General features: G+C 38.5%; 1 protein-coding gene and 1 pseudogene across 3 annotated transcripts; one reads left to right on the plus strand and one right to left on the minus strand.

Annotated features, from left to right (window-relative positions):
• LOC109226791 (uncharacterized protein At2g33490) lies at nt 2,897-10,812 on the plus strand. Of its 3 annotated transcripts, none has more exons than XM_019391672.1 (11): nt 2,897-3,178; nt 4,709-4,781; nt 6,355-6,429; nt 6,918-6,979; nt 7,061-7,129; nt 7,603-7,631; nt 7,709-7,916; nt 8,033-8,290; nt 9,063-9,116; nt 9,369-10,307; nt 10,378-10,812. In XM_019391672.1, exons 1-11 carry the CDS (start codon nt 3,074-3,076, stop codon nt 10,402-10,404), a joined length of 1,899 nt encoding a protein of 632 aa, XP_019247217.1. In that variant the 5' UTR covers nt 2,897-3,073; the 3' UTR covers nt 10,405-10,812. The 3 variants fall into 3 exon arrangements, with proteins under 3 accessions (XP_019247217.1, XP_019247209.1, XP_019247204.1); XM_019391664.1 differs by having other exon boundaries at nt 2,898-3,178; nt 9,369-10,361; nt 10,432-10,812; XM_019391659.1 differs by having other exon boundaries at nt 2,898-3,178; nt 9,369-10,812.
• On the minus strand, nt 12,353-19,894 carry LOC109241082 (annotated as a pseudogene).

The raw sequence follows: 26,033 nt of genomic DNA on the forward strand, positions 1-26,033 counted from the left end.
CTCTGAATCTCTTAAAAAATGAATCTCGTTTCGATTGTCCTTTAATTGGAAAAACTCCTTTTATTATACCCTTCCGGGGGTGTAGTAAGTGAAAAAAGGAGGTGTGACAGTCCTTTCAATACCGGTGGTGCCCTTGGGATTCGGTCGACCCTGGAGTTATAAGTTTCCACCTTCTTATCATTTTCCTCGATCTTCTTTTCCCCTGTCTCGATTCGCTTCGTCAGTTCCTCAAGTATTTTTACGATAGCGGGATTAGTCTTCGATTCTCCTTCATTTGATCTCTTTGGCACAGATTCGGCTCTATGAACAACTTCTTGTGATGACTCGAGCTCAATCCTGCTTGGTGCACGATTCTGATTTTGGAGTTGTGCTATAGCAGCTTGTTGAGTCTACAATATCTCGAATATCATTCAAAGGCTAATTCCGCCTTCTTCACCGCTCTATGCGTTCTGATCGGCTGTTGGAGCGTCTCTGCGGACGCTATTCCCAGGGTCGACGCCCAAATTCCCATTAATGGCAATATGGGAGCTGACGTCGATTAGATCGACGGCCGGAGCTCCATCGGGGTTAACTGGAAGTACTCCATTTCCCGGGGCGGCTATGTTTTCGTTCTCGCCATGAAGGCCAAAGCCGTTGTCCGTGTGTGCGGGTGCTGCTTGAGAGTTTGACATGTTGATCCTGAAATCAAAGACACTTCAAAGAACAAGCGTAAAATAATGTGTGTTACGAAAATTGTATCAGACAATCACTATTATCCTTAGCCCCACGGTGGCGCCAAACTGTTTACCCTTAAAATCGGATAACAATTAAATTTATAAGTGGTTTTAAGGATATTCGATTTCACTTGGCACAAACTGATAAATATAATAATTAATGCTAGGAATTAACAGTAAAACAAAGCAAACCAATGTGATGAACAATTATGGCCCTTGAGCTTATTGCCCTCGAAACAACTGAACAAGCTATTGAAGGTATGAACTGGATAACGGAGCTTGCAAGAGATAAAAGTGTGATATATTCCTTTGATATGCGTGAATGTAAGATGGTTCCAAATGATTAGAAACCCCCCCCCCCCTATATAGTAGAGAAATTACAATTCTAATTACAGAAGAAAATCACATGATCAGTTAAACAACCGTACTTGATTTGATCCGTTTCGGGATTTCCGCCATGATTCTCGACCAGTCACGGATATCTCGCCTTTCCGTTATTATGCTATCTTCGGTCTTGCTCGATGTCTATCCCGTTTGGTCTCGATCATTTCCGGTCTCGATCTTGATAGATACTTCGAATCCCGAGGTTAGTACCTTATCCTCATGTCTCGGTCTGATATACTACGGGGCCGATCCTCGATCCACCCCCTGGTATCGATTAATCATAGAATCGGATGGGCCCGATTTTAACCGTATACACCGTGGACTAGTAGGAAGGTGATAGCTGCACTGGAAGTTAATTGGCAAATGAGAGGAGGTGGTGGTTTAATTTGTCTTTACTTAATAATGAACTCTGAGTAAATAAATGGAAGAAAAATTCTCAAAGTGAAATCAGGAGAAGAATGTAACTGAAGGGTCAATAATGATTAAATAGTAACGCTACCAAGAAACAGCTCTAAAATAATCAAGGAATACTTCTATGCTTTTCTTTTTATTTTATAATAATAGTGAACGTTATTTCACCGAACATGTATTATAATTTTTCTACCAAAATTGAGACGGATGAAAAGAAATAATTTATCGTTTCCTAAAGAGTACTTCCTACTCTTTCATCTTAAAATTGAAGTTCAATTTTGTATCGGCAATCTCGAACAATTTGATATAAACTTTAGTGAAGTACATTGCAGTATTTTTCAGGAGACTCAAATTATAGTTATTATAACTTTGAATTTAATAAACGCTTACTTATGGCAACTTAGTTGGATTCCTTCTTAATTTCCATCGCACATCTATTAGTCATTACTTCCCGAATTGTCAACCCCTCTAATTACGTTATCTATGAAATGTTCCTTGAATTTATATTTTGTTTCCTCGAAAAAGTTGGACTGGTCAAGACATTACAAAGTTTTTTTTTTTTTTAAATAAAGAAAAGGAGTAAAAGAAAGACCTTAAAAAGCAAGAAACAAATTGGAAACCAAACTCATTAATGGACCACTGACCATAAAAGGAATAGTCAACCTTCTTGGTTGTTCTCTCTTACATAATTAATCATTATACTCATTTTCCATTCTCTATGTGTTTTAAATATCAAACACAGAAACCTATTTCTACCATTAGAAAAAGACAGAAACTGATTTTTCTAAAAGACAGAATTCGAAGTGACATACGAAACTTTTACCGTTTTCATATTACTCAATGTGTCTCAATTTATGTATGCATTTTCATTTTTAGTCTATCCTAAAATATATATATATATATATATTGAAAATAATTTTACTTTAGATTTTTAATTTACTCTCATCGAAATAATCGATTCAAGCTAATACTTATGTTTTGCTTTAGACAATAAATTTTAAAAGTGTTGTTATTTTTTACTATTTTGATTGCATCATATAAAATAGGACGGAGTGAGTAATTATTAATAATTAAAATAATGCTGATACTTTTTTCTATATTTTTATGTCTCAAAAGTCCAAATTTTTGTTTAGTCAATTATTGTCTAGTATATATAAAATAAAAACAAAGAAAGCATTTTTGGCGGATAAAGTTACCAATACCTACATTAATTAATATAATATGGCAAATGTCCAAAAGAATAAATTTAATTTGAACAACAATGTTATAAAATATATTAAAAATAAAAGGAGAGTGATATTCCGATGATATTCAAAATTTTCCAAAACCGCTTTTGACGTAAACCACAAAAACCATATACTTACAAAAAGAAGTCGTTCATTGTTGATTTTGACCAATTTGTGACACGCTCTCTGTCTCTCCCTCTCTCTCCCATTTAGGTTTTTTTCCATTTTCACAACAATTTATTCAACACGTCTTTCCTTTTTGCATCTACATGTTTATATTATTTGGTTCCACAACACTTGGTTTTCTCTCTATCAATCTATAGAGCGAAAAGAAAAAATATGAAGACATCGCTGAAGAAATTACGAGGATTGGCTAATCTTCGACATGATAAAAAAGAACGGAGGCTTCGCCAGCCATCTGACGAGCTCGCTTTGGCTGCTCAGGTTTTTTCCCCTTTATTTCTTTATGTATTTATTTTCCCTGAATTGATTATTGATTTTGGTTAATAAATCCCAGATGCATTGAAAAAATGAGGATTAATATAGTCAACCCCACTAGTTTTCTTGTTGAATGATGTGGGTTCGAACAGAAATGATTGAATTTGGAGGATTTTTTTTATGATGGTTGTGTCCGAACAGTTTGAGGATACCTCGACTATTCCGTGGGTACCTGCTATCTGCTATCGAACAAGTATAGGTACCGGGTAACTCTAGCCACCTCAAATATCTAAGATTTATATATAACAGACTCCAACTAGTTTGGAAGTGAGTTGCAGTTGATTAATTGATTGGTTTGTTATCAGAACGTTGATTAATTGATGATGTGCTAAGGTATGTTGTTCTAATTGAGGCATTATTTGGAACACGAACTTCACAATTGAGATTCAGGTTTGTGCTATAAGGAAACGTTTGTTTCGAAACGAAGTGTGTTCTTCCCATTTACCTAGATCTTAGTGTAGAGAGTTACAGGGTAGACGGGTACCCATGTTGGTTGGAAGCAGTAGGTACCCGTGGATTAGTTAAGGTTTGCTGAGGCTAGCCCTGACACCATTGTTATTAAAAATGTCTGTCGTGACTTTGCTTCTTCATAATTTTTCTGTGAACAAATTGTTCTTGTAGTAATAATCTTCTCTTCTAGGCTACTATATACATATAAGAATATGGGAGACCCTGCTAACATAAAAGAATGTTACCTTTTGTTTGCATTACAACAACAGTCAATAATAACAATCCCAAACCCAGTGAGTTCCCACAAGTGAGGTCTAGGGAGGATAAAATATACGCAGCCTTACCCCTATCTGGAAGGGCAGAGAGGCTGTTTCCGATAGACCATCAGCTGAAAAAAGAATGAAAGGAAGTGAAGGCAGTAAGTAGTAACAACAACAAGATAAAAGGAGAAGACCGAAGCGGCGAAGCCAAGATAACAATTATACGCTAGGTAGTAATAACAATCTACGAATAAAAGATAACATACTAATACTTTTGCATTAAAATAATTAATTTTGAGCCCCGGTATGTGTTGCTAGTCTAGCTTAAAACAAGGTTCTGAGTGCAGTAATCTGAGGGGGTATAAACTTGGGCATGTGTAGGTCCTATTCTCATAGTTAACTCTCAAGAAGTAATGAATTAATGTTCATCACATGCCACAATGTTGTGAATTGTTTTAGGCTTTTAGCAGACACTATAAGAAAACATTGTATGTTGTACTGAATGTTGGGATGTAAGTAGAACCTTCATTCTCTACCACTTGGGGTCTCCTTCTAAATGCCATCACTGTTTGTAGGTCATCTGACTCGGGAATCAACTATAAATATTTGGTGTCGTAACCCCTAGTTCTAATCTTCACTTATTTATCAAAGATCTTCACTTTAGTTATCTATAGATGAGACTTGAGAGCTATGAGAAGTATCTTGTCAAATTTTTTAGTTAAAATTTATTATAGTTTAGTTTTTAACAGCTGCTTTCTTCTCTTAGGATATGGAAGAAATGAAAGATTGCTACGATAGGTTACTTTCTGCAGCTGCTGCAACTGCAAATGGTGCATATGGTAATTTATCGCCATTTTCTTCCCTCCAGCTTCTGACTAGTGCGTGTTATCTTTTGGAGTAACTTTACTATCAGATAGTATCTGAATTATCTTCTTGAAGTAGCTTCAACTTGTAGTACCTTTCATGAATATTTTCATATTTTTTTGATAATCAAGAAATCCCCGAAATAGCTAGTTGGCACATAGTCCGAAACTTGATGGATAATGGGCCAACCCTCTACCCTTCTCCACTTAACTATGATGTTGTTGTCTATGTCAGCGTGCATATTTCCATCATTTGTACATTATCTTTAAACATTGTGGTGGTCATATTACATGACAATGGTCCCTGCCCTTTCTTTTTGATAAGAGGCCTTTGAGAATTTCTCCCCTTACGTGATTGATCTATATTATGACTCTTTTAAAAGGAATAAAGTTAGTCAATGTTCTTCTTGTTAATAATGATGTTCTCTTTGGTACTTCTTGTAGCTTTTTGGGATAGTTGCACTTTTGGTTCCTCACATTTGACAAACTCCAATTCTGGTCCTTGTGATGTTTGACTAAGCTCAGTTTGTTAATGAATTGACTAGACAAAATTAACACTCAACTGATAGAAATGTATGCTTTTGATCTCACCAATCACGAATTCCCACAAACTTGGTGATATTTTAACTGTTAAATCTTGTGACTACCCATGTGTTGGACTAAGTGGAGTATAAGTATCAATATACCTACACTTAGCATAACAGGTGTGTCCGCTTTAGCTGTTAAAAAGTCTGTTAACTTTGTGAAATCAGCAGAACTAAATAGAAATTTTGGGAATAATTGATGGTCTAGAAGCATACTTATGCCTTACTATTTTTCACCTCTTTATATGACCCAGATATAGCTGCTGTAAACATAAAATACTCCAAGCAGAGACGTATGTTTCATTTTGCATCTGTGATAAGTTCAAGCATTTAGCTCCAGTGGAACACATTGGTGACCTCATCTTCCGCTTCGGCGCTCCTTGAAATGTTATTGCAACTCATTCAGCCAAATTAGAAAAGAGTTATTGGTTAACAAAGTTACTTATAAAAAAAGGAGTTATTAGTTAACACAGGTTTTGATGAGTCAAATAAAGAAGCAAAAGGATTACATATAAGAAATTGAAGACTTGAATGGCTAATGAGTTACTGCATGGCCCTGAAAAATTATGAAATAACTTAGCAAAGGGAAGCCTAACTAAATGCCGTTTTATCCATCAAACCAATCTAATTTTAATCTTGCTTGGTTGAACTTTTCAAAAAACGGATTATACTTGCAAGCTTGAATGCATATTTTATTTTTTGGGCTGTCAAAAGAAAACAAGTTAGCTTAAGAAGCTCAGTTCTGTGTACTTCCATCAGTTATCACATTAACATTTTAATGTGTTTTACACATGGAACTTTACTGGTTTAACGCAATATCCATGTTTATTGTAGCTTAGTGCGCATGCAGATGTGTTTATAATTAATTAGCAAGGATTATCCTCGGCTTTCAATTTGTTTCTTACCAATTGGATTTTGATAACTTTTTGGTTAAATTGTATTTAATTGAGATAGTCTATTTTCAGAATTTTCCGAATCATTGCGAGAAATGGGCGATTGTCTTCTTGAGAAAACAGCACTGAATGATGATGAAGAAAGCGGTGAGTATGAAGCATTATTATGTTTATGATCAATTGTATGACCAACTCAACTAATATTATTTTAGAAGCATAACTCAACTAAATTTTAAGCTGTTATAGAGAGGACACTTTTATTTATTTATGTTATGAAGACAATCCTTCACATGTGGTTGTAATTCTTTTCCTTAGTCCAAGCACATTGAACAATTGAAGCATCTCTTTATTATGGATGTTGCTGAAACTTGAACATAGACTTGTTGCATGCATCAGTACCATGTTGAATTGTTAAATCGCCTCGTCTAAAGCATAAACTATTAGACAGGGGTCTCTTACTTATTTGAATTAGATCTACAACATTAATAAATAGTTATCAAATAAAATACCCCATAACAAAAGTTCTATGATGTCTCAGCTGCAATTCTCCTTAACCCCCCCCCCCCCCCCCCTTCCTCTTCTTTTTTCTTTTTTCAACTTGGATTGTTAAAATTGAGCTTGTTTCATATGAACAGGTAAGGTATTGCTAATGCTGGGTAAAATGCAGTTTCAGCTTCAGAGACTTGTAGATAACTATGTGAGTGCTTAAGTTGGGTTGATTTTTTTTAAAGTTCTTAAAAGTACCCTATTTTGATGAGTATTTGTGTTCTCTTATCAGCGGTCACATATTATCAGGACAATCGCAGTCCCCTCAGAATCCCTTCTCAATGAACTGCGCATAGTTGAGGTTAGTCATTTGGATAAAGCAACTCTAGCTATGGGCTACACCTGCAGATTGTGTTATTGGCTGACAATGTATTATTCTTCTTAGAAAAGGAAAAAGTGTATGGTGCTTTGTTTCTAGTTTGCCGCACCTCCCAATTGTCTTGGTACTTTTGCTTGTCTGACTTCGGGTACCTGTTTTATGGAAATTTTGTTTTACTAGATGAAAACAAAGTGCAAAACTCTTGCTACTTATACAGACTTCTACTCTGAATGCATGTTTTCTGCAATATGAAGATTAGGGAGCCTGATGATTACCAAAATTCACAAGGCTAAATTATCATTTTGTCTTCCCTTTGATGGTAGATAGTAACTACTGGGATTAGGCTTTCACAATTAGAAACATAATTTATCTGTTGAACAGATATTGTTGCATTTTCTTACGCTTAAAAGTCTTCCAAACTTTGACTGTTGATGATTTTTCCCCTCTTTGTGAAGGAGATGAAGCTGCAATGTGATAACAAGAGGTAAAACTAGATCACTTTTAATCGTATGTTTAGCCTTTCTCTATGTGAGTGTCTTCTCACTCTCTCTTCTTCTTCAGAGAAGTTTATGAGCAGACGGTGCAAAAATACAGAGATAAAGGCAGGATAAAAGGCACTAAAGGAGAATGTATTTCATCTCACCAGCTGAAAGTAGCTTATGAAGAATATGATGAGGGGGCCACTGTTTTTGTATTCCGTATGAAGTCCCTCAAGCAAGGACAATCCCGCAGCCTTTTAACACAGGCAGCTCGACACCATGCTGCTCAGGTTCTTTTCTCCTTTGATGTTAATGAAATCCCTTGAGTTTCATAGTGAATCAAAGCATATGCTTGCCCCTTATTTAGGGTGGTTGTTCATGAGCTTTGGCTTGTTTGTTTAATCAGTTGTCTTTCTTCAAGAAAGCCGTCAAGTCTCTTGAGGAGATTGAGCCACATGTCAAATTGGTGACGGAACTGCATCATATTGATTATCACTTCCATGGGCTTGAAGAAGATGATGGAGATGATGCTGGCAATGAGGATGATGATGAAAATGATTACGACGATGACTCTGATGACGGATCTGAATCACTTGATGATGGTGAACTGAGTTTTGACTATGGACAGAATGACCAGGTTAATCCATCAACCCATTTAATGGAGGTATGTTTTTGTCCTTTTTTGGAATTGATGTGGAACTTCATGAAATTGTTCTCTTTATTTTAATAGTGGTAGTTATGAACTGTGGATGATCTGTGTACTTGTCTGTCTGAGAGGGGGAGAAAATTGATTATACCCTTGCAGGTGAGTGATCATATTAATTGCTGTATCATAAGTAATTTTAAGATCCATAGGAGGAAGAAATCTTGTTGGTTTCTGTCTGGATAGATTACCTTCATCACATTTTGTTAAACCTTATTTGAATTTTGATCTTCAATAACATTCCATTTGACTGTAAACTTTTAAAGGGTTTTCAAATAATATTTTAGTTCAAGAAATTAGTGTGCTGTAGTGATATTGATGCAGTATTGCATTTTTTAATAAATAAATAAAATTCCTAGAGTAGATTATACATTTTTTGGAATGGGATGGAGGTAGTGAGGTTGGAAACGACCAATAATCATTCGACATGTAGAATGTTTGATTCTTGTTGCTAGCTCTCGATCATATCTTGAAATCAATTTGTGGAGAGCCTCTTTTATGTACATTGCTCATATCAACTGAAGCCGTACCAGGATTAAACCTCAAAGACACTGTTGTTGATGCGATGAATTAAGACTATTCTTGATTCTGTACAGTAGCTCATTGTTTGTATCGTCTGCTTGTATACTATCCTCGTTGAATCATTTATTTTACATTTAGTTACTATAATGATACATGCACCGTGCAATACTTTCAAGATGAAGTGGTTGTTGACAACATGACGTTTATGCAGTTGGATAAGGTGGATGTTACAGTTCCTGAAGCTGCTACAAAGGGTGCATCAAAGGTACTATACTTCATCTTCACTGACCTCCTTTATCAGATCATATCCTTTCTTGGAGCTCTGCATCGATCTATTCTCTTTCATCTTTATCAAAAAATGAATTGGGGCCTTCATCTTTTTGATAAAAACAAATGACGAATTCTGTCTTTCTCACTTTGATTTATTATGGTTTCTCCTGTCATATGAGATTGCTGAAGCTGAAGCCAACCTGTCACTTTCTGGAGATTAATAATATTCTTCTGTCGGTTTTTATAGGAAAATCTCAATAAGAGTTATGGTGGAAACTCTTTTTCCTTCTTCAGGGATGTTAACAGCACCAAGTCAGCACCACTTTTGTCTGGGAGGAAACAAGATCCTGCTGAGGGGGGTGCCACACGAATGACTTCGTCACTCTCAAACAAGTTTCAACCGTATGTTTTACCCACACCAGTTGAGGCAAAAACTACAGATTCAGTAAAATCATATAGCGTACACCCTCAAACAAGGCGAACTGGCCAGACTGCTACTGTACTTCACTCATGGCATTCGTCCCCTTTGGATCAGTTCAAACATGAAAAGCTTGTGGCAGATGAGAAGTTATCTGGACCTATCACCTCGAATACACAATCAGTTCTCACAGAGAGCAATAATTATGCAAAATCTGGTCCGTTGCCCCCTCCACTGTCAGAAGGCCTCTCATCTTTGCAGCATGATTGGTCCAATGCTAAAAAGGTCAAGAGACAAGCTTTTTCTGGTCCTTTGACTGCGAAGCCGTGGCCAAAGAAGCCTGCTGTTTCTGCTGGTAGTCCAATTGCTTCAACTGGATACCCTCAGCATTTTTCTCTGCCTTTCTTGCATACTTCAACGCCTGAACCTTCATCGGCCCCTAAATTATCTTCACGTACTTCTCCTCCTCTCATGTCATCACCTAAAATAAGTGAGTTACATGAACTACCTAGACCACCAGCTAATTTAGCCTCCAAAAGACCCCCACGTCAGATTGCTCATTCAGGACCTTTGGTGTCAAAAGTCCAGGAACTTTCTTCCACAAATAAAGTGGCAGTGTCTTCAGCTGCTTCTACACTACCAACGCCTCCAGCTCTTCCTCGTAGTTACTCCATACCATCTAGGGGTCAGATAGAAACAGCTTTCCATGTTTCTAAGCCACTGGAAGATATGGCTTCACCTCCTTTAACGCCAATAGCCTTCGGGAACATCCAGCATTCTCCCCCTGCTTCATAGCCTCCAAACTAGCTAGTCAAATTAAAGGTGTTACTACGGGAACATCCAGCATTCTCCCCCTGCTTCATAGCCTCCAAACTAGCTAGTCAAATTAAAGGTGTTACTATGAGAGGTAACCAGTGATTTTCTGACTTCCCAGAGGAGCTTAATTGTTCTATCAGTGCAACTCAGTTAGGGTGAAAGGCAACATTTTGCTAGGGTATCCTAATGTGTACAGCAATTGAGTCTTGTATTGCTTCTGACATATAGTGGCATTTTTGTTTTTGCCGTAAGTATATCTATTTTGCTTTTCTCATTAGATGCAGGTTTCTTCACCTTGTAACTATTTAAAGCTTCTATAAGACCACAACAAGTGGCTTAGGTAGTTCTATATTAAAATCTTTCTGTAAATACCCCAAAAGTAACCTATCCGTAGGGAGAAAGGAGTACAAAATTATGGAGAATATCAAAGTCCATGGAAAGCATGCATTTTCGTTTACTTCTTGGTAGTTAGCGGATAATTACAGTTAAACTGACATATGCTAATAACTTTTGTGAGAGAAGTAGAACATTTAGAACTCACTTTTTTTGGAGCTTAATGTAACACAAGTGAGCTGTTCAAGCATATTGAAAGTAAATAGATTGATTTGATGCTCACTTCAGAAGGAAGATGCTGATTTAAAATTATGCATCGATGAGATAGTTGTAGATTCACACTGTTGTTATAAGTTTCTGTAGTATTTATCATGAGATATGGTAGTTCCTTAACATCTAGAAGTTTGAGGAAGTAGTTATATTTCGTTGCATGTGTTGAAAGTACAAATTGTGCAGCTTGAAGTACAAGATGTGCTTGTACAGCTGAAGATATTTTAGGGGTGTTGTTACTAAATGAATTACTTGGTTAGAACAGATTAGTTAGGAGAAAAATGTTAGTTAGTCAGTAGTATAAAGGGCACAATTAGATTGCTTGAGTTAGTGAAATTTGCAATAGAGAAACAAATTTCTTCTCTGAATATCTCACAGTTCTCTCTGATGTCTGCATCTTGATTCTTCATTCAAGTTTTGAACAGCGTGTTTGTTTGCCATACAACACTGTAACCTGATCTCAAGTCTGTAGGCTAATGTGAATGCATGAAAAGAAAAAAAACACAGAATATGAGCTTGTTTGTTTTGATCATATCTTATTTTGGGTGTTTGCTCTACGATGGTATTGGATCGTTTTTGTATGAATGAGACATTTTTTTTTTTTTTTTTTTCTGCTTGTTTATTGTTTAAGACTTGAAGCTCATTGAAGTTTAAAACCATTGGGGCTAGCAGTTTTTTTTCTTTTCTGCAACATAGTGTCAGAATCGCACTTATATTACCAAAACATTATGTCCTTAACTTACAAACAAATGAATCTAATTTTAAAAACAAAGTAGATAAATAACAAGTCACGAGTGTTCGAACTTGAGGAAAATTGATGAAGTCCAACATTGGGCTATACTTACTGTCCACTTGCAGACGTTTAATATTATTTTAACCAGCAGATAAAAAGGGTATAATAATTAATATAGTGATCATTTCGCGAGCTAATGTTTCTTTAATTGAATTCTCTTGCCCCTTTCAAGACTTGTGTACTTGTGCTATCTCTAATGTCTGTCTTTGGAACAAGATTGGATCTTTGCCTTCAATGGAATTTCTCAACTATATGTCAAGATTCATGACATAATCATAGATATCATGTAGGTAACAGGTTGAAGACTTGGAAAATTTCTCTCGGTAGAAATGCCAAAGAATTTGAATTCGGCCAATAGCTAGTAAACGTTTCTTTCTCCAGCTAACTCTGAAATTGAGGCAAATATGTAGTTTCGGTGTAACCCTTGAGACTTGGGAATTTCAATCAATCAAGTCAAATACAAGATACAAAAAACACAATACGAGTAATGTAATCATAATTATTACGGAGTATTATTATTTTTCTCAAGTATTCCAATCACAAATCCGAAATCCATAAAAGTGCAAACGTCGCTAGGACAATCCAATTCCAAAACGTTGATCTAGGCCTTGACATCTTGAACAATTGCAAATCCTACATAAGATAATTACACCCTCTCATTTCCAAGCTACATATATAAACCGTCAGTTGTAGTAATCTCAAAAAATGTACAATTGGCTCTGTATTTATACCTGTTTGGTTAGCACGATGGACAGTCCCTGCTAGTTTATTGTCTAAAACATTCCTGTTCAAAGAAAGAATATCATAAAATTCCTATGGTCTGCAGTTCGGTTAGTTAGTAGTTGTTTGCAACAAATTTGTGCAGAAAAATAAAACTGCAATCACAAACAACTATGAAGAAAAAAGGATTTTATTGATAAAGATTGCAGTTTTTATCCCTTGATTCTTCCCTCCGATTTGTTACCTGTAATTCGAGGGCCTTAGCGGCGTATTTCTCGAACGTAGGACTTTTAGCAAGACATATTTGACATCTCTTTGATCTCTTAGTGAATATTCCAAGAGTTTCGTGGAATTTCGAAAATCGCATATTTGATCTTTTTGTGCATATTCCGAGAGTTTATGGAATTGCTGAGATCGTCTTTGAAGGACATATGTAGCCTTATTTATCAGCATAAATTAGGGTTTGGGTGGATTAGCCACCAAGTAACCCTATGTCACGACCCGGATTTCCCACCGTCGGGATCGTGATGGCGCCTACTCGTGGTAGCTAGGCAAGCCAACTTATTTACCTTTTCATCACTAAACAATTATTTTAACAATTTATAGCATCAATATAGAACATGAAATTTACTAAGAATAATAGCGGAAGTCTGATTTATAAATCTGAATTAAAACGCGGAACAATTAATAATAGTCTCTACCCAAGATCTGGTGTCACATCACTCACGAACCACTAAGAATATACTAAATACAAAGGTCTAAAAGAAACATAGAAGCTGTCTGTCTCGAGACAAGGAGGCAACAGTCTAAAAGAGAACATAAAGAAGAGACGCCGGGCCTGCGGACGCCTGCAAGGCTACCTCGGTCTCGTGATAATGAAAGCCTGCTCCCGTACTAATGCTGCTGCTGCTCCTCAGAACCTGGACCTGTGCAAAAATGCACAGAAGCGTAGCATCAGCACAACCGACCCCATGTGCTGGTAAGTGTCTAGCCTAACCCCGGCGAAGTAGTGACGACGCTAGACCGGACACCACATAAACCTGTGCAGTTATAAATATACAACGGAAATAAAATACCAAACAACTAGCAATATGGGAGGGGGAAACATGCTGTGGGGAGATAACAATAGTAACAGTAATTCAGAGTAACAAACTAAAGCAGCTTAGATACACAATGAACAAGGAAAACAATACTCAATATAAACACATGGTATCAATAATTGTTGCGGCGTGCAACCCGGTCCACAATTTACCATTGTTGCGGCGTGCAACCCGATCCACAAATACCACTGTTGAGGCGTGCAACCCGATCCACAAATACCACTGTTGCGGCGTGCAACCCGACCCACATCATTTATCATGTATCATTATTGCGGCGCGCAACCCGATCCTCACATATTATTATTGCGGCGTGCAACCCGATCCTCAATATCTTTGTTGCGGCGCGCAACCCGATCCACATCATTTAACAGTCTGACTCCCAAACAACAGTCACGATTAAGAGGCATAAAAAAACTAAGCAAATATTTGACAAAAATNGTATGACGAGGGCATGGCGAGCTAGATCGATAAACCAGGTCTCATACTGAGTGACCGTCATAGACCCCTACTGGAGACGCTCAAACTGTCTCCGGTAAGCATCCCTCTGAGTAACGGGAAGAAACTTTTCTAGAAACAACTCTGAAAACTGATCCCAAGTCAAAGGCGGCGACCCTGTTGGTCTGGCTAAACAGTAATCCCTCTACCAAGTCTTGGCGGATCCAGATAGACGAAAAGCCGCAAAATCAACTCTATTGGACTCCACAATGCCCATGTTCCGAAGAACCTTGTGGCAGCTATATAAGAAATCCTAGGGGTCCTCAGAAGAAGCTCCGCTGAATGTAGCAGTGAAGAGCTTGGTGAACCTGTCCAGCCTCCACAAAGCATCTGCGGACATAGCCGCTCCATCACCGGCCTGTGCAACTACCTCCGGCTGAACTGCCGCAGCTGGCTGACCCGGTGGAATCTGAGGCTGGGGAGCTACCTGCTCCGGAGTACGTGCAGCAGGAGTCTGGGCTCCTCCTCCAGCCTGGGAAGTGGCTGGTGCTACAGGAAGCAATCCTGCTCGGGTGACACTCTCCATGAGGCCAACCAACCGGACCAAGGCGTCCTGAAGAACTGGGGTAGCAATAAACCCCTCTAGGACCTACGCTGGGCCCGCCGAAACTGTCTGGGCTGGGGCCGAAACCTCCTCGCCAAGGTCAACCTGATGCTCCGCCACTGGTGTTGCTACTGGTGGCTGGGCTCTGCCCCTACCTAGGCCCCTAGCATGGCCACGTCCCCTGCCCCTAGCGGGAGTTGCTTGGGGCTCGGACTGCTGATCGGTGGATGAGGAAGCGCGTGTTCTCGCCATCTACGAAAGAACAGAGTAGAAACTCAATCAGCATTGAGAAACCAAATCGCACGACAAGAAAGAACAAATGAGAGATTTTTCGTAACTCAGTAGCCCCTGGGGAGCGAGTACAGACGTCTCTGTACCGACCCCTCAGACTCTACTAAGTTTGTCCGTGAGTTGTGAGACCTATGTAACCTAGTGCTCTGATACCAACTTGTCACGACCCAGATTTCCTGCCATCGGGATCGTGATGGCGCCTACTCGTGGTAGCTAGGCAAGCCAACTTATTTACCTTTTCATCACTAAACAATTATTTTAACAATTTATAGCATCAATATAGAACATGAAATTTACTAAGAATAATAGCGGAAGTCTGATTTATAAATCTGAATCAAAACGCGGAACAGTTAATAATAGCCTCTACCCAAGATTTGGTGTCACATCACTCACGAACCACTAAGAATATAGTAAATACAAAGGTCTGAAAGAAACATAAAAGTTGTCTGTCTCGAGACAAGGAGGCAACAGTCTAAAAGAGAACATAAATAAGAGACGCCGGGCCTGCGGACGCCTGCAAGGCTACCTCGGTCTCGTGATAATGAAAGCCTGCTCCCGTACTAATGCTGTTGCTGCTCCTCAAAACCTGGACCTGTGCAAAAATGCACAGAAGCGTAGCATCAGCACAACCGACCCCATGTGCTGGTAAGTGTCTAGCCTAACCCCGGCGAAGTAGTGACAAGGCTAGACCGGACACCACATAAACCTGTACAGTTATAAATATACAACGGAAACAAAATACCAAACAACTAGCAATATGGGAGGGGGAAACATGCTGTGGGGAGATAACAATAGTAACACTAATTCCAAGTAACAAACTAAAGCAGCTTAGATTCACAATGAACAAGGAAAACAATACTCAATATAACCACATGGTATCAATAATTGTTGCGACGTGCAACCCGGTTCACAATTTACCATTGTTGCGGCGTGCAACCCGATCCACAAATACCACTGTTGCGGCGTGCAACCCGATCCACAAATACCACTGTTGCGGTGTGCAACCCGACCCACATCATTTATCATATATCATTGTTGCGGCGCGCAACCCGATCCTCACATATTATTGTTGCGGCGTGCAACCCGATCCTCAATATCTTTGCTGCGGCGCGCAACCCGATCCACATCATTTAACAGTCTGACTCCCCAAACAACAGTCATGATTAAGAGGCATAAAAAAAATAAGCAAATATTTGACAAAAATCCCGGCAAGGGAAAGAAACCAACAAGTTCAACCAAACGTCCCGGCAAGGGAATAATCAACAACGCTTTCTCTTTCTTACTTTTCTTATCTTATAATCCACTCCACCATCTTGAGCCAACGCTCCACAGATTCAAGTCATTTCATATACTTTCAGTAGTCGTATCACAATTCGAGCCAATGCACCTAGGATCAAATGATCATATCACCGTTCACATGTTATTCACAACATATAGAAATCCTCCAATAAACACGGAGTTCACAACCAAGCCATGATATCACATTATAAGGACTCACGGTCATGCTAGACACCAATGTATAGATACTCGTCACCATGCCTATACATCGTACTCGATCACATAGCAATTAGCAACAAGACTCAACTCCTATTCCCTCAAGCTAGGGTTAAACCAAACACTTACCTCAAAGCCTTGAAATCCACTTAATCCTCAACTATCGCTTTACCTCGCGGTTCCACCTCCAATTCGCTCGAATCTAATTACAAATTGTTCAATTACTTTAATAAACACTATATGAATCAATTTGAATGCATAAAAATGATTTTCCCTAGTTTTTCCCAAAAATTCCAAAAATGCCCCCGGGCCCACGTGGTCAAAACCCGAGGTTCGAACCAAAATTCGGTTACCCATTCCCCCACGAGTTCATATCTATGTTTTGTTTTGAAATCAGACCTCAAATGGAGGTCCAAATCCCCAATTTTAAAAAAACCTAATTTCTACCCAAAATCCCCATTTTCGCCCATGGAAATCCTTGATTTTAAAATGAAAACATGTCTAATGATGTTAAAGATTAAAGAAGTTAAGTAAAAATTGACTTACAAATGATTTGGAGAAGATAGGTTTCTTGGAAAATCGCCTATGGAGTTTGGGTTTTGAAAGAATGAAGAAAAGAGGGTTAAAATTCGTCTAAGTATGAAAAATTGCAGGTCTCAGATATGGGAAATGCGAACATGGGTTCGCAAACTTGGGAATTGCGAAAATGGTTTGGGAATTGCGAACATGGGAATTGCGAAGAAAGTTGGGGAAATGCGAACAGGCTTGGGAATTGCGAAAAATGTTTGGGAAATGCGACCCTGGGAATTGCGAAGAAAGTTTGGGAAATGCGAACAGGCTTGGGAATTGCGAAAAATATTTGGGAAATGCGAACATGGGAATTGCGAAGAAAGTTTGGGAAATGCGAACAGGCTTGGGAATTGCAAAAAATGTTTGGGAAATGCGAACCTGAGAATTACGAAGAAAGCTTGGGAAATGCGAACAATCCTGGTAATTGCGAAAAATGTATGGGAAATGCGAAACCTGCAGACCTGCAATTCCTTAAGTCCAAAATTTCACCCCGTGGCCTATCCAAAACTCACCCGAGCCCTCGGGGCTCCAAACCAAACATGTACACAACCTCAAAAATATCTTACGGACTTATCTGTGCGATCAAATCGCCAAAATAACATCAAAATCATTGAATCAAGCCCCAAATTCATCATTTTTCCTTATAACTTCATAAACTTCAAACTTTAGATATTTAGGTCCGAAACACGTCAAATGACGTCCGATTTCGACCAAACTTTACAGAAAGCGCTTAACACATATTTAAGACTTGTACCGGGTGTCGGAACCATAATACGAGCCCGATACCACAGTCTTTTAATCAATTTTCATTTCCTTTTTTCTTAATAATTTCAGAGAAACAATTTCACAGAAAAATTCTTTCCTCGGGCTCTAGACCTCGGAATTCGACTCCGGGCACATGCCCGAGTCCCATATTTTTTTACGGACCTTCCGGGACCGTCCAATCTCGGGTCCGGGTCCGTTTACCCAAAATGTTGACCAAAGTCAACTTTAATCATATTAATATCAAAATTCATCATTTTTCACACATAATTCATATTTAAGCCTTCCGGCTACACGTCCGGACTGCACACGCAAATCGAGGCAAGTAAAAATGAGGTTTTCAAGACCTCGGAAGCACGGAGTGGATGAGGAAATAGGTGATGACCCTTTGGGTCGTCACACCCTAATAGACTCCTAATATTTCAAGAGTCGTCTTGAATTTAGGATTTATATTGATCTGCTGAAATTTCAGTGTCTACAATAGTATCGGAAACTAAATTAAATTAATATGTAGCAGCTCACAGTAGCTGCAAATTTCCCCAGTAAATGAGCTTCAAGACTGAGATCGGAATTTTCCCTGATAATTTATTACTGTTCAATCTCCTGCAACGAAAATTACACCAAATTGAAATTATACAGTCTAGTTAGGACCTTTATTTTCTTGGAAGAAAAAATGGAACAAGCAATGACTTACATCCATCGCAATGATTTTAAATTGCCAAGAGAATATGGGATAGGGCCACTCAGCTTGTTATTCTCTAATCCCAAGCTCAACAGCCTTGTCAGGTTGCCTAATTGGCTTGGGATTGCTCCGCTAAATGAATTATTTTCAAGTTGCCTGCCCGTGTATTAAACAAGAAAAAGATTTACATCTGATTTAAATAGATATTCATCAAAATGCAACAACACGTACTAATAATTAATGATATTACATGTATTGAAGATTGGCTAACATTCCCAACTCAGGTACCAGTGTTCCAGTAAGATTAGAACCACCTAGGTCCCTTCAATGGTATATCACAAAATAACACATAAATCCCACTATGAAACCAACATATGTGGTCCCAACTGAAAGCAACAAATTCTATAACTGAACCTTTTTTTTTTTTGGTTGAAACGATAACTGAACCTAACTCTGAAGAGAATAGTTAAATGGTGACTAGGGGTGTACATTCGAATCGGTTTATCGATAATCGAATTGATTATTTGTTATCGGTTTATCGATTTATCGGTTTCGATTTCGAAATTTTCCTTATCAAGTTATCGATTTCGATTTCGATTTTGTCCTCTTCGGTTATCGATTTATCGATAAACCGATAAGAAATATTTAAAAAAAATTAATTTGTTTTTTAATTTTTTTTTACCCTTATTCTATAATACCCTTTCCTTTACCCTAAGCCCCTAACCCTATTATTTCATATACCACATTTAAGGAATGATCATATTTAAAGCTCAAGGGAATGAAGTTCAAATTAATCGAAAATACAATTAGCTATGATGATGTATTTTTTTTATACCGTTGGGGTGTTGGTGGCATACATTTGATCCCTTACTTTAGTTTCGTTGCATGTGCTTGTTGACATAATTTTTATGTTATAAACGGTGTTCGTCTTATTTTAGCTTCTTTTGGTCCATATTAGTTAGGCGTGTTTATAGCAATATACTTTCCGTGGAATCCCGCAAATTTTCTTATTGGTGTAATCGATAACCGAATCGATAAGCCCCAAAAATCGATAAATCTAAATCGAAAAAATCGAAACCTTATTGAAACGATAACGATAAGCATATGTACAAATCGATAATCGATAAGTAATTATCGGTAAGGGTCAAAATCGAAACGATAAATCGAATGCACACCCCTAAATTGGTGACTTACACTCTTATAACACTATTTTCGCCATTGCAGGCCATGTGCAAGGATTGACTAAAGTCGGATCCCAGCTCTGAAGAACGTTGTTTGGGTCTATCACATTAACTTTCAATGCATTAAGAGCATCCCCTGCTCATTACATACACAAGAACAATAGGCAAATTAAATATGTTTGAGGGTAAATTAAGGAAATGGAAGAGGGTTTAATTATTTGTTTGATACTTAACCTTCAGAGTTGCATTCTGCAGCTATAATGACCAGGGCACCAACTAGGAACACCATGCCAACGAACCTCATTTTTCCTTTTACTAGATATTATCAAGATCGCTGCACTACTTATATTTATATTTTCTATTATATCTATTATTTCTACTATCTTATAAGAGGGAGTTAGCAAGTACCTGGAAGACATGTCTGTCTGGCATCTAAGGGTACTTATGATATTTCATAGGTTTAGCATGCTTAAGAGAGTTGTTCTCACTGTCTTAATATTTGGACCTTATTAATTGCCGAAAAGGAATCGCCACTTTTTTTATTTTGATGGCCCATGTTCATTTATTATGTGGGGTCACTGAGTTTAAAATTGTACACCTGCTGCTCATGATGTCATATTAGTGGCATATTGCTTTTCTATGTTTGTCCAGCACCCTTTTTTTTTTAAGGGAAAAGGTCTGGATTTACTCCTTTACTATAGTATATTGTTTACATGTGTCCCCCATTATACTTTTCGTCCATTTCCACCTTTGCCGTTAACAAACTTTTCAGATTAGCCCCTAACCCTAACGGCCCTACACTGTAGCAGCTAACCCCTCTAGTTTTTTTAAAAAAAGAAGAGAAAATGCATAAAGACCCCATTCAACTTGTCCTGGAAAATCATTTACACACCTAAACTTTATGGGTGTCCTAACACCCCACTATTGTCTAACGAATCGTATTTATTTACTCCCTCCTAAGGCCTGGCCAGCCGTGCATCTTAGACAACCGAATTGAGCGCGTCCTTACTCTCTTTCAATCGTTGAAAACACCCAAAAAAAGAAAAAAATAAATTTTTAACGTTAATATAACCCCCAACCAACGGTAAAATCCCCTCTTCCCAAATATTTTACCAAACCCAATTGAAGAACCATAATTTCTTCTTCTTCTAATTTCTGCCGAAATTCCATCAAATTGCCCGTTGAAGTTTTAATCTTTGAAGGCAAAGGTTAATCTTTCTCCTTCTTAAGAACCCTAATTTCTTTCTTTTATTATTGTTATGTCTTTCTCCTAAAATCCAATTATCTGATCTTTGAAATCAAATGCAAATTTTCTGACTTTGATATTGTCTGTTTGTGTTGTAGTTGTTGCAATGCCTTCAAAAGGCTTGAATTTGACAAGGCTTTGCACGGAAGAGGAAGAAAATGAGTCAAGTGGAGAAATTCGATGCAACCATGGCTATGTGCTGTCTTTGTTAACAGCTTGGACCCCTCAGAACCCAGGAATAAGATATTGGGTTTGTCCATACTATGAGGTAAATGATAGTAAAAGTTATTTCACTAATTGAGTTGTGAAAAGTTATCATTAATTAATTTTCTTTTGTTATTCATCTTAGGGTCCACGCTCTTGTGATTTTTGGGTTTGGAAGGATTCCGAAATTGATCCTAGGTCCAAATTTGTTATTCCAAAATTGCTTGACAAAATTGGTGAACTTGAGAATGCATTAGAAGGCTTTGAAAATCTTGCCAAGCCGAGGACAACTTTAAAGGTTGAAAACACCATAGAAGGGGACAAGATGAAGAAGATTGAGGCTCAATTGCAAGATGATATGGAGAAGATGAAAGAGAAGGAAAAGAAGTGGAAGAGTAAATTGGCTAAGTCAAAGGCTAGGGAAAATGTACTTTGGTTCATTATATTGGGGATGTTTATTATACTTGTTGCTTGTAGGTATCCAGGAATGTCATTGAAAGAAGATACAATGAGGTTGCCATTGTGAATCTAGTTTTGTCATCTCAATATATATGTAGTTTTTGCTTGTAGGTTTTATTTTATATGTTCGCAATGGACCTTTCATTTGAATGTAAGCCTTTTGTAGTTTTGTCATCTCAATATGTATGTAGTTGTTGCTTATCAATTGTTTGTTTCTAAAGAAGCGCTGTTTTTACATTGTGAGGTAAACTGCATAAACTTCAGAACTTGGCAATCAACAATAGACACACTAAGGTATTTCTAGTTTGTCACCAATCAAAGTATTTCATTTCATGGCCAAACACACATACTATCAACCTTCTGATCCCATCACATTTCTGACCTGTACAACAGATAGATCACCAAAACATCATATATGCATTTGTTGCATAAAAGTCAAAAATGAGTTAACAAAACAGCCGTTTGTTGTTATTGTAGTAGCAGCAAAACAGACACCAAATGTAACAAAATGCGAAATGCAGTCTATAGCTACTTAAAAATCCTTATCAAAATACAGAATTGCAGTCTATAGCTGCTTAAAATTTTAGCATAATGCAGTCTATTGCAATACAGTCATCAACAAAACAATATCTTCATCAATTGGGTTGATTTGTAGTGGTGCTTTCCTGGCTCAACTTAGCAGCCCTAGACCTTGTTTGAATGAGTTTCTTGCATCTCAATTGTTGAAGCTGCCTTGATGTCATAGCTTCTTTACCTTTCCATTTAACACCTCGTGTTGGTTGATGGCCTAGATCTCCAGTTACTTCTGCCGAAGACCTCACATTCTTAAAGTTTGTAGATGACATTCTAGGCTGCCAAAACCCAATAGAAAATCAGACAATGAATTCACCTAAATATGAGAGGTTGTGTTAGACTTACATTTTGAATTTTGAAGCCACTTTGAGTGTGTAAAACTCTCATCCCAACCATCCTTGGCTTCTTATATTGTGTTCTTACATCAGTGCTAGTACCAACATCCTACATCAACCAATCAAAAGTAAGAATCTGGTAATTATTTAAAAAAGAGAAAGAACACATTAAAGGGAAGAACTTCACCTTTTCTTTAGAACCTTTTGGCCTAGCCCTTCCTCTTCCAGTACTTTGCTTTGGTGGCTTTGAACTACCAACATTTGCAGGAACAGAACTTGCTGAAGTAGCAGCAGTATTACTACCAGTAGCTTTATGACAGCCCCTCTTGTTATGACAATTTATACATGTCATTTCCACTCCACTTTTGGATAATTTTCCTGTCTTATTTTCACCTAGCTCTTTTCTTCTAACATTCTTTGGCCTTCCTGGAATCTTCTTGACATGAGGTGGTATAACAGTTGGGTTTTGTAACTCTGGCCACATATTCATACCCAAGACAGGCTGAAGAAAGTAACTGTATGTTTTCATGTAAGTGGCATTACTGTACCAGTGAGAAATATAGTTCAAAGGCTCCAGATTTTTATAATGCAGGGCAGCAACTGCATGAGCACATGGTATGCCTTTTAACATCCAAGCTCTGCAGGTGCATGTTTGCCTGTTGATGTCCACCAGATGCTTCACTTCACTTGCACCTGATCCTTGCTTCACTTCAAATCCAAACTCACCATTCCAGAAAATGTTACATTTCAATGACCTTTCTGTGTTCTCTTCTAAGACTTTTATGGCCATTGGTGAAAAATCAGTAATCCAAGTATTTCCAAACTGTCTGAGCTGACCTATTCTGTTCATCATCTTCACCCTTATTTCTTCAAGCATTGTAACTATAGTCTTCTGCCTTGCTGCCAAAATCCAAGCATTGAAACATTCTGCCATATTATTGTCAACACTATCACGCTTGCAGAATGTGTTGAAATACACCTTACTCCATCTTTCAATGTTGTAGTACAACAGTTCATCAACTATCTTATTCCCCAATTTCTTCATTTCATCTAGATTTTTCTTCAACTCCCACTCATAGGTAGACCTTGCACACCTCCAGAAGTAGTTTCTTCTCTCTATGCCCCTCCATTTCTTACACCAGTTAGCTAGGATGTGCCTTGCACACATCCTATGCTCAGAATTTGGAAGTAGATCTGCTATAGCATTCTCAAGCCCCTGCAAAATGAACAATGGTAGTTAGTTTTAAGTGAAATAGCAGTAGGAAAATAACAATAAACTACAAGTGCTTACCTTTTGCATGTCTGTTATTATGTTCAGATTTGTACCATCTCCAAGTTGAAGATCACCCTTTAAAAGGTTGGCAAACCACCTCCAAGTGTGCATATTTTCAATCTCAACAACAGCCCAAGCAAGTGGAAGCATCTGATTATTTCCATCTTTGCAAACTNCCTCACTTGAATGTCTTCAATGTTTTAACAAGAATTTGTGGAGCAATTTTTGATGAAAGGCACTTCCTCTCTCTTAGACCCTCTTTCTCACTCTAAAAGCACCAGGAAATAGGCTCAAAATGAGCCATTGCATAAGATATAACGATAGGGGGTCGGGTTTAAAATTTAAAAATTTGGAGCCCCGACTCAGATCTGCAGGCGCATATGCGATCGCATAATTGACATGCGGCCCGCGAAATGGACCGCAAAAATGGCTTCAGAAACCTGAACAAACTACCCGAGTATGCGACAGGAATGCGGTCCGCATACCTGTTCTGCGGTCGCATAATGCACCGCGGAACTGCCCCTCGCAAAATTCCAAGGGGATTATGCGATGACTATGCGGCCCGCATATTGATTATGCGATCGCATAGTTGGCCGCATAGTTGACCTCAAAATTACCATCAAACTGTCTGACTCTACGGCGACTATGCGGTTCGCATAGCTATTATGCGACCGCATAATGGACTGCATAAATGCACTTTTCTGGAAAATATTATTCCTTAACTTTTAATGCATAGGTCAGTCCAAAGGGTCCGAGCCGCGGCGAGCTATTCTACAAATTTCTAACACGTATTCCTAACTAGCTCTCGGGTATTGAGTAGAAATTTTCATAGGGCCTTACATCCGCGCACTTCATTCCTGTGTGTACTACCTATTCTTCAGAGCGGTTATCTGAGATTTATATCCGAGAGATTGTTCGCCTGCATGGTGTCCCAGTTTCCATCATTCAGACAGAGGTACTCAGTTCACTTTCCAGTTTTGGAGAGCCCTATAGCGAGAGTTGGGTACCAGGTTGAGTTGAGCATAGTTTTTCACCCTCAGACGGATGGACAGTCCGAGCGCACTATTCAGATATTGGAGGACATGTTGCGCGCTTGTGTCATTGATTTTGGGGGTTCATGGAATCAGTTTCTACCGCTCGCAGAGTTTGCATATAACAACAGTTATCAGTCAAGTATTCAGATGGCTCCATATGAGGCTTTATATGCGAGACGATATAGATCTCCAATAGGTTGGTTTGAGCCGGGCGAGGCTAGGCTTTTAGGTACAGACTTGGTACAGGATGCTTTGGACAAGGTGAAAGTGATTTAGGAGCGGCTTCATACAGCGCAATCGAGACAAAAGAGTTTATCTGACAGGAAGGTTCGTGATGTGTCTTACATGGTTGGGGAGAAGGTTCTGCTGAAGGTATCACCAATGAAGGGTATTATGAGATTTCGGAAGAAGGGTAAATTGAGTCCTCGGTTCATTGGGCCTTTTAAGTTGCTTCGGAGAATTGGGGAGGTGGCTTATAAGCTGGCGTTGCCACCTAGCTTGCCAAGTGTGCATCTGGTATTTCATGTTTCTATGCTTCGGAAGTATATTGGCGATCCGTCTCATGTTTTTTATTTCAACACGGTTAAGTTAGACGGTGATTTGACTTATGATGTGGAGCCAGTGGATATTTTGGTGCGGCAGATCCGAAAGTTGAGGTCTAAGGATATAACTTCAGTGAAAGTGCAGTGGAGAGGTCGGCCCGTGGAGGAGGCTACTTGGGAGACTGAGCGGGAGATGCGGAGCAGATATCCACACCTGTTTGAGGCTTCAGGTATGTTTTTTGACTCGTTCGAGGACGTACATTTGTTTAAGAGGAGGAGAATGTAACGACCCGGCCGATCGTTTCATGAGTTACAGCCCCGCTTCCCCCATTTCTGCTTCCTTATGTGTTCTTCAGCTGTATTTCATCATATCGTGTTGGTTGTTCTGCATTCAGAGTGGTCTTGGAGTGAAATGAGACACTCGGTCTCTAATTTAGGAGCTTAAGTTGGAAAAAGTCAACCAGATGTTGACTTATGTGTAGAAGGTCTCGAACGTGAATTCTGATGGTTAGGATAGCTTCGTTAGGCAATTTTGGACTAAGGAGCGTGTTCAGAATGTAATTCGGAGGTCCGTGGTAGATTTAGGCTTGAATTGGTGAAATTGGAAATTTGGAGTTTTCCGGTCGGCAGTGGAAATCTTGATATCCGGGTCGAAATGGAATTCCGGAAATTGGAGTAGGTCCGTTGTGTCATTTGTGACGTATGTGCAAAATTTTAGGTCGTTCGGACGACGTTTGATAGGTTTTTGCATCGTTTGCGAAATTCAGAAGTTTGGAA

The sequence above is a fragment of the Nicotiana attenuata genome, chromosome 1 (assembly GCF_001879085.1).
Source record: "Nicotiana attenuata strain UT chromosome 1, NIATTr2, whole genome shotgun sequence".
Classification (NCBI taxonomy): Eukaryota; Viridiplantae; Streptophyta; class Magnoliopsida; order Solanales; family Solanaceae; genus Nicotiana; species Nicotiana attenuata.

Coding starts and splice junctions, on each gene's coding strand:
- LOC109226791 (XM_019391672.1), top strand. CDS start 3,074: ATGAAGACATCGCTGAAGAAATTACGAGGATTGGCTAATCTTCGACAT. Junction 7,917..8,032: donor CTCGACACCATGCTGCTCAG/GTTCTTTTCTCC, acceptor TTGTTTAATCAG/TTGTCTTTCTTCAAGAAAGC. Junction 8,291..9,062: donor CATCAACCCATTTAATGGAG/GTATGTTTTTGT, acceptor ACGTTTATGCAG/TTGGATAAGGTGGATGTTAC.